The following is an 8,610-nucleotide window of genomic DNA, read 5'->3' on the forward strand; positions in this document are numbered from 1 at the left end:
GGTTCACGGTAGGCTGCGATGGACCCGCTGGGCAGAACCGCCGGGCAGCCTCCACCTTGTGTCCTATATGTGTCTATGGGAATATTATAGGCTGATGATGGGGTCGTATTGCTGAAACGCTAAGCGAGAATCCGAGCGTTTTGTCCCATCTGCTTTGTGCTCTGTTGTCCCTCTCCACATGCGCCGCTTATCGTTAGGTCCATGTTCAGGCGGTGCTCGCGGTCGGTAGAAGACGGTGAAGTGTGGTCGTCGGCCGCCGCCTCCCTGATGCCATATTTTCTTCCCATTCGGAGTGTTTTGGCGAGGTGGAGATTTGGAGGAAAATGTTATTACGGCGTGCGGAGGGGGACCCGACCGGCTCAATGCTGCCCACTTGCGACGAAGAAGGAAGCGCACATGCACGCCGTTGGATGCCCCCCACTCACACCCCCACCCACACCCCCACCGACTCTGAAAACACACACACACACACACACACACACACACACACACACACACACACACACACACACGCTATAATATCCATATAGGGACTTACTGTGTTTGTGTAACTCAGTACTGAGTTTATAGTGATCTTATTGTAGGCCACCTTTATGGTATTTTTTTCTTTCTTTTTTTCTTTCTTTTTTTAATCTCCTATGGCATTACTATAATTTTCCTAATATGAAATTTATTACAGGATCGCTATACTGTAGTTCTTTTTCATAAAGAATCATAAATCTTACTAATAAAAGTGCATCCTATTTATAAATGAAACCTCTTAGGGCAATTTGATTATTTTACCTCGACAACAAACATCACAAAACATTCAAGGGAAAATATAAGACACGGCTTCATAGGAATTTCATGTTGTATTTACTGTCAGACAAATGTTAAATGTTCAATGGTATTCTGCAGCCCCAAGAGTTTAGTGGTAAGACAAATCATTTTACATTCACTCTGTAGAGTGGTGACTTCATATCATTATTATCAGAGGATTTCAGTGCTTTTCCTGACAAGCCAGCTCCAACAATCAGCCAACCCTCCGGATTTCAAAACAATAAAAATACACCTCATGTTTAACCCCAATCATTAAAAAGAAACCATGTTTATTCATGCATGTCTGTACTCTTGGCTTGCTGTTAATCATATGATGAGAAGTGCTGCTTGCTATGTAGATCTGACTTTTTGTTACACAGAATGGAAGATTGAGAGAAGATATTATTATTGTGAGAGGAATTTGGCTCGTGGAAAGCTTCAATAAGTGCTTAACGGTGATTTGCTTGTTCATACTGTTAATAGACCTGCTGTATGTTTACGCAGTGCAGTGTACAAGAGTCACCTATCCTAAGTTCTTTATCTAACAGTGGCTGACAGTGCACAACCAAGGAGCACATCAGAAGTAAACAGTTACAGTGCAACGGTCTGATCCCTACACTTCTTCAAACCGATCTGGGCATAATGCAGAGAGATACAGATTTGAAACGGCTTCATCATCATTGAAAAACTCAACATGTGCTTGATTTTGTTTGGTGATCTTTGAAGCTTTCCCTGCCTGGCAAGATAAATCAAGCACATCACAAGCTATTCCAAGCATTTGAAACAGTTTCAAATATATCTACACGCCTACATTTTGTCCATATCTGTTTCAAACCTCTCAGTCTATTTACACATCTAGGACTATACAGGGTTTTATTAAAAAGATAAAACTTAAAAGAAGTGAAATTGGCAGTAAAGGATGATCAATAAATAATAAATGATGCCTCTCTGGCTTTAAAGACCTGGAAGCACAAACAGGAGGGACGTCTCCAAATAATCTTGCTGAAACAGATTAAATTCCTAATGCTGAATTCAGAATGCGATTACCCAGCGCCATAAATTATTTTCCTCATATCATGGTCCCACCCCATGGAGGTTAACGTCACATCAGACTGGGGTGAAACCGTGCAGTACCTCAGGAAGCCAAATGGAGACAGTGAGTCTCCCATTTACCAGATAAAAGTGGGGCCGGGTACAGTCTGGTACAGTATTCAGCATGATGAAATATCTGCCAATTCTTAATTTTATTTGCTATGTCTAATGTTTTAATTTCCACCAAAATCAGCATTGGTCGGATCCCAATTCATGTGCCCTGACTGTATAGGTAGCATTCATGCACAATTAGTCAATACAAATAAATCAATAATGGTCGAATGATAGTTAAATATATTAATTATGGTCAGTACCTCTCTGTATGTTTTAGCAAGGCAGAGTGGTGTTTTTAGGACAGAAAAGACTTCTTGTGATATGTCAGTGTTAGTAACAGGGGAGGGGTTCAAATCCTGCTTCACTAGTGCTTTCCTGAGTTGTTAAATACAAAATAAAAGAAACTTTAACAATTAGAAAATCACTATGTTCTGCCTGTTGAATCCTTCCAAACACAGTTTTTGTTCCAGTGCTCCTGGATCTCCAACTACCTTCCTCATTCAGCCTCTTCATGGCAATGGTATTCAGTCTGGAATGGCTCTGATAGGCTAGAAAATAAACCTCTTCAGTCCAAACTATAGCAGGGTGTGCACAATACAAGAACAGTGAAAGCCAATCTGTACAAATGCAGTTCAAAGTCAGAGCCTTTGGTTCTGTCTAGTTGGATCTCATCCTTTTGATTTGTTTTGTCTCATATCATTGGCATGTACAGTATGTGAGAAAGAGATTTTTTAATATGTAGAGTGAATAAAGAAGAAAAGGAGCAATATTCTGGATTTCTGGCACACTTACACCTCCAACAGTTCATCTCATTTGGGATCTGAGTGCAGATCAGGAACGAAACCTTGGGACACAGGTTTCTGTTCAAGTCACATTTCATTTCATTTCATTTCATTTCATTTCAGTTCAGTTCAGTTCAGTTCAGTTCAGTTCAGTTCAGTTCAGTTCAGTTCAGTTCAGTTCAGTTCAGTCCAGTCAACATGTTGAGCCATGCTTGATCTTCTGAATTAATTTACGTTGAGTTTGGTTTGGTTCAGTTTAGTGCAGTTCAGATCACTTCAGGTGGGTTGCGAGGCCCAGCAGCAGCAGGTAGCCAACAGTGTGTGTTTCTATCTGCCTGCTCAGACTATCCTCCACTGCATCACGCTCATGTCCTTCCCTCCCGTCGACACCAGGAAGCTGTCGTCATACAGGAAGTTCACATTGGTCACGTGACTGCTATGGCCGCCATAAGCATGGCTGGGAGCCTGAAAGGGGAAAACACACAACAAAAAACAAATTTAATACTGGCTCAAAGCTGAAATCTGCCTATGTGCATTATCATATGGAATACAGATAAATCCAGAATTACAGAGAGGCAGATATTGATTATTACAGATCAGACTTGTGTATTTTTTCACATTAGTACAGTATCTTACCCTGAACTGTGAACATGGGTATGAGAAGAGGTGGACCTTCCCAAAGTCGTCTCCAGTAACCAGAAGGCTCTTCTCATTGGACCTGCAGACAGCGTTGATGTCGGTCCCATCTGAGCCGTCGGGCCACAAGCCTGAGGAACAGCAGGCAACCATAACGTCTGATTATGCTGTTACATGTACATAAACACACACACATAGAGAGAGAGAGAGAGAGAGAGAGAGGGAGAGAGAGGGAGAGAGCTTTCACTTACCAAAGACCTGGAAGGCCAGAGTGCAGGTATAGGTGGCCCATGGGATATCTCTGGTGGTCTCCACACTCACAACCTGTTTACACACTGATGGAATCCCTAAGAGGACACACACACACACACACACACACACGCACACACACAAACCAAACACACACCCTGTTTTAGACTACTTCACTATCAGTGGTACACAACAAAATTGGCCATATTAATTTAACTCTGAGTTTTAAAAATAAACACTATGCCAATGTTAATATAAGTCCACACCCATCATTTTTTTTCACAGTTTTGATAGTTTTGACCAGCTGCCCCAGAGCAATATCAGCTCTATGAGTGGACAATCAACTCTCCAATCAACACAAATAATTATCACTGAAAAATCAAACACTTATGAACACTGGGACATTTGCTGTGCAGTGTGGATTTGGTCTGATCTTTAAAGTCAGTCATGATGCCAAATCTCGCCTGTATCAGACTAAACGTCATGTAACTACACAGCCAATTTTCCTCTGTTCATAACTGTTTTCAGTGACAATTATTTGAAGTTGACAAGTGGTGATTGGAGAGCCCACACATAGGGCTGATATGGCTCTGAAAAGTGTTAAATTAACTCTGATGGGTGTGGACTTATATAAACATTGGCATGGTGTTGATTTTTAACACTGACAATAGAACAAGGTCAGTTTTCAAACATTTTTGATTTGCACAAGGGTAAAGGAATCGACATTTAGAAAAATGTTGCACCTGTCAGAATGCTGTGAACATGAATTCCTCTGTTATGTTACACAAATAAAACATAAACCCATGAATGTAATACAGGCTGTGCGAAGGCGAAAGTGGGCAAACTTACAGTAGAGTATCTCATAGTCTCCTGAATTTGACACCAGATACTGGGAGTCCACTGACCAGTCCAGATGGGTGATGAAACTGGAGTGACCCTGAGACAGAGACAGAGGGCGGGAGGAGGTTGGATTAGTCATGCTTACAGACACACAACCACACACTTCATAGTATTCTTGGACTGGAAATAATAATATGGTTTTTCGAGCAACCTAGATACAAATTCGATACAGACTCAATATAGCAACCCTTAGTCAGTATTGTGTATACTCAGCAATGTATGACTCAGCTCGCTGTCATATATCATTTTACAGGGAGCGCTTCTTTATCAACACACACACTGAGGACAAAGTGCACAGAGAGGATGGAGGCGGACCAAACACAAAGCTGAGGAGGGAACTAAATATAAAGTTGATGAGGGGAGGAACTTTAAATAACGGAGCTACTGATGAGGAGGGACTATAAATAAAGGTGCTCACCGAACACTTCCCCACTCGGCTGTACTTCCTCCCGTTTTCCGTCACAGCGTAGATGTAGATGTAGTTGTCGTGGGAACCGATGGCCAGGAAGTTACCATCTAGTCAGCAAGTCATAGGATTCAGCAGGGAAAAATACAAGTAGAATATAATCACACCAATAGAATATAAAATAAGCAGTAAAAAATGAAAATAATCATAAAAAAAAACAATAAAGCAGTAGGCTACAATAGAATGTAAATGTGAACTATGTAAATATAAATGTATGCTGGTGTCAAATAAACATATGTAAAGTAGACTGTATTAGATATATGGGGGGAATATGGGGAGGGGTTATGGATCAATACCATGTATGGATTAAGTGACAGTTGTTCCTGCAGCTGCTTATATCACTTATTTAAATATGAATTAGAAATATATGCAATGTATATACTGTAAATGTAGCTATGTATAAACTAAAGGGAATAAAAATATATAAGTATCAGTATGTATATAGTATGGAATAGTCGAACCATTATGAAAATATCATTAATTTATGTAAAATTTAACAATGAGAGAGATATGTGAAACTGAAGACGTATGTGAATTTCCAGCAATGTACATGTGCAATTGTGCATCGTATTCACATAGGCAGACTTGGTGCCAGTATGACACAAACAACACTCTATACATGTCTATATCACAGCTCAAATGTCACTATTTCCCCCATATTCTCATCTTAGTGAATGGTGGGGATAAGGCCTTTGGAAAGCAGATTTCATTCTTGTGTACTGGAGCTATAGAGTGGAATAAATTACCACTACCATTAAAAATATCCAGAATCCATTGATCTTTAATGGAAGAATTAATTAGGATTGCTGGAAAGCATCGCTTTGTAAGGGACCTGTTTATGTAACTCATCTATTCCCTACTGTGTGATGTTCCTATTAGTTGTTTGTAATGATGCTTTTAGGAATATTATTCTGTAACACTTTAAATCATGATTTGTCTTGTATGTTGTCTTGTGCTTGATGCATCAACAACAAGCACCATGATGGAGTTCAGTGCTTTTTTGTATTGTCCTTGACTTTTTTTCTTGACATAAATACATGTTATGGGCTATACATTTTCCAGATAAAGAAAGAAAAAAATAAACAATGTCACACTCTCCATGGACACCAGCTCTTTTTAGATTGGGTGACCCATCCCATCCACTGCTGTCACATTGTCAGCAGGTGTCCACATACCTGGCCCGTAACGCATAACAGACAGCTGTTCATTCCCATCTGTGTGGACTGTGACCAGATCCTTGGAGTCAGTGTCCAGTACCAGCCACCTGCAGGATCAATGACAGACTGCTGAGCAAACAGTCTGGGTCTTCATCAATTCAACTCTCTATTCATCACTTCAAGTATCTAGAAGACGGAGCCCACAGTTGTTTCCATCATATAGGGTGACACGTTTTTTTTTTTTTTTATTGTAAAATCAAATATGTATGACTTATTTGATTGAAGCAGTCATGCATACTATAGCTTGTTACAGTGATTGAATGAAGCATGCAGTAATGGGATTCCCCTACCTGCCGGTCTGTGTTCCTATGGCAACTACAGCTCCAGAGGGGTGGAAGCCCGCTGATTGGGCGGCATCCTATCAGAAACAGGAAGTGGAGGATGTTTAATGTCATCAATAAAAAGAAAAAGTCTTAAAATAAACCAAATTCACATAAAACTGAAATCATGCATAATGGGACATCATCTATTTGATTACAGATTTGGAACTTGTTTCCATTCAAAAACTGTACATTTTCGTTAGTAAAAAGTTAAATTGCTCTCTGCTTCTCACAGGCATCATAACTGATAACAACAAATAACAAACAGTGACTGGTCCACTGTGTCTTTTCAGAGATGATGTGTTGCATGTTATGTAATTCTCATGACTGTCCCCAGGGGGCAGTGTTGACTACACTTACATCCATGTTCTTGGTCCAGATGGGCTGATGGGAACTGGAGTCCCACAGGCTGACCTGCCTGTCATAGCCACAGGTTAGGAACTGGGGCTTCCAGGGATGAACTGCCAGACCCCACAACTCATCTGTATGACCCTGGAGAGGAGAGGAGAGGAGAGGAGAGGAGAGGAGAGGAGAGGAGAAGAGGAGAGGAGAGGAGAGGAGAGGGGAGGAGAGGAGAAGAGGAGAGGAGCCGAGGAGAGGAGAGGAGAGGAGAGGAGGAGGGAGGAGAGGAGAGGAGAGGAGGAGAGGAGAGGAGAAGGGGAGAGGAGCGGAGGAGAGGAGGAGGAAAGGGAGGAGAGGAGAGGAGAGGAGAGGAGAAGGAGAGAGGAGAGGAGAGGAGAGGAGAGGAGAGGAGAGGAGAAGAGGAGAGGAGTGGAGGAGAGGAGAGGAGGAGGGAAGGGAGGAGAGGAGAGGAGGAGAGGAGCGGAGGAGAGGAGGAGGGAAGGGAGGAGAGGAGAGGAGAGGAGGAGAGGAGAAGAGAGGAGAGGAGAGGAGAGGAGAGCAGAGGAGAGGAGAGGAGAAGAGGAGAAGAGCGGAGGAGAGGAGAGGAGGAGGGAAGGGAGGAGAGGAGAGGAGAGGAGGAGAGGAGAGGAGAAGGGGAGAGGAGAGGAGGAGAGGAGAGGAGAAGAAGAGAGGAGAGGAGGAGAGGAGAGGATGAGGGAAGAAGGGAGAGGAGAGGAGGAGAGGAGAGGAGAGGAGGAGGGAAGAGAGGAGAGGAGAGGAGAGGAGAGGAGAGGAGGCGGGAACATCACAGGCTTTTAAATGGAAGCTTCACTTTTCCTGTTACTAGCGTAAAGAAAAGACAAGCTCAAACAATTCTACAATACGATTGTAAGATTGGTGAGGAAGCTGCACCTACCTGAGTTATAGGCGTGAATTCTCCATCCAAACTGCCTTGCAAAACAAAGTTCTTGGTGGTCCCCATGAGCACAGTCTCCCCTCTGCCCTCCGCTACAGTCCGGATGGGACCAAACAACTCTGGCACCTGCAGGAAATGAAGATTATCAGGTATATTGATGATTCGCTTTGTGCCACAGTGGATAGAAGAACTCCTTTTCTGGTCTTACTGATGCTTGGTTTCAAAGAGGCCCAGGAAGGCTTGATCACTGAATGCAGTATCCACCGTAATAAACATCAAATAATCTTTTGCTGCATAGTACGGCCTTTTGAGAGCAAACAAGTCCTATGTGATCCATAATTTCCATTGCTATAAATATCCATGAACCCTATCTAGAGCACAAACCTGTCTCATCCACTGCAATATTTATGTGATGCCGTGTTCAGAATTCATAGCCTGCCTCCCTGGGCAGGAGGGCAATTGATACTTAATGTATAAGACCGAGACCTACTTTACCAGAGGGAGCTAGATTTGCAGCGTAGCATATTATGAATCCATATTAACAGAAGGTAGTGCAGCTGATCAGGTCATTAGAAGGAGCCCTACAGCTATACATTAAACCTCATGCCAGCTTGCAATTAAATCATTTTTAACATCGGTAAGACTACAGTTTGTGATCAGCCTTGAGGCTACGCAAGACTAATTTTTCACTTCCATATGCATCTCCATGCATGAGGCCTTATTTTTTTTTTTTATTTCTCAAGAAAGTAGAATTGGAATATTTGGATTTCGTTCAGGCTGAAGAATTTCTACAGCAGTCCACTTGAACTACAGTAGCTCTTCTCACCTCCACCGTTTG

At 42.2% G+C, this 8,610-nt stretch overlaps 1 protein-coding gene across 1 annotated transcript in view; it reads right to left on the reverse strand.

The window, feature by feature from the left end:
- Positions 1-832: 832 nt before the first annotated feature.
- The window catches only part of LOC139666590 (echinoderm microtubule-associated protein-like 1), a gene marked incomplete at its 5' end in the record, with an annotated part of 8,804 nt that continues 1,026 nt past the window's right edge, over positions 833-8,610 (reverse strand). Inside the window, 10 exons of the mRNA XM_071545879.1 lie at positions 833-3,191; positions 3,363-3,493; positions 3,614-3,709; positions 4,461-4,548; positions 4,930-5,027; positions 6,153-6,241; positions 6,485-6,552; positions 6,875-7,006; positions 7,773-7,898; positions 8,599-8,610. The exon at positions 8,599-8,610 is cut by the window's right edge and continues 140 nt beyond it. Of these exons, the coding sequence (XP_071401980.1) occupies positions 3,066-3,191; positions 3,363-3,493; positions 3,614-3,709; positions 4,461-4,548; positions 4,930-5,027; positions 6,153-6,241; positions 6,485-6,552; positions 6,875-7,006; positions 7,773-7,898; positions 8,599-8,610 (966 nt within the window). The remainder of the gene's footprint in view (positions 3,192-3,362; positions 3,494-3,613; positions 3,710-4,460; positions 4,549-4,929; positions 5,028-6,152; positions 6,242-6,484; positions 6,553-6,874; positions 7,007-7,772; positions 7,899-8,598) is intronic.

The sequence above is a fragment of the Centroberyx affinis genome, unplaced genomic scaffold (genome assembly GCF_046629955.1).
Source record: "Centroberyx affinis isolate AG114_WGS23_722 - 3 ecotype Tasmania unplaced genomic scaffold, CSIRO-AGI_Caff_v1 ptg000259l_1, whole genome shotgun sequence".
NCBI classification, from domain to species: Eukaryota; Metazoa; Chordata; class Actinopteri; order Beryciformes; family Berycidae; genus Centroberyx; species Centroberyx affinis.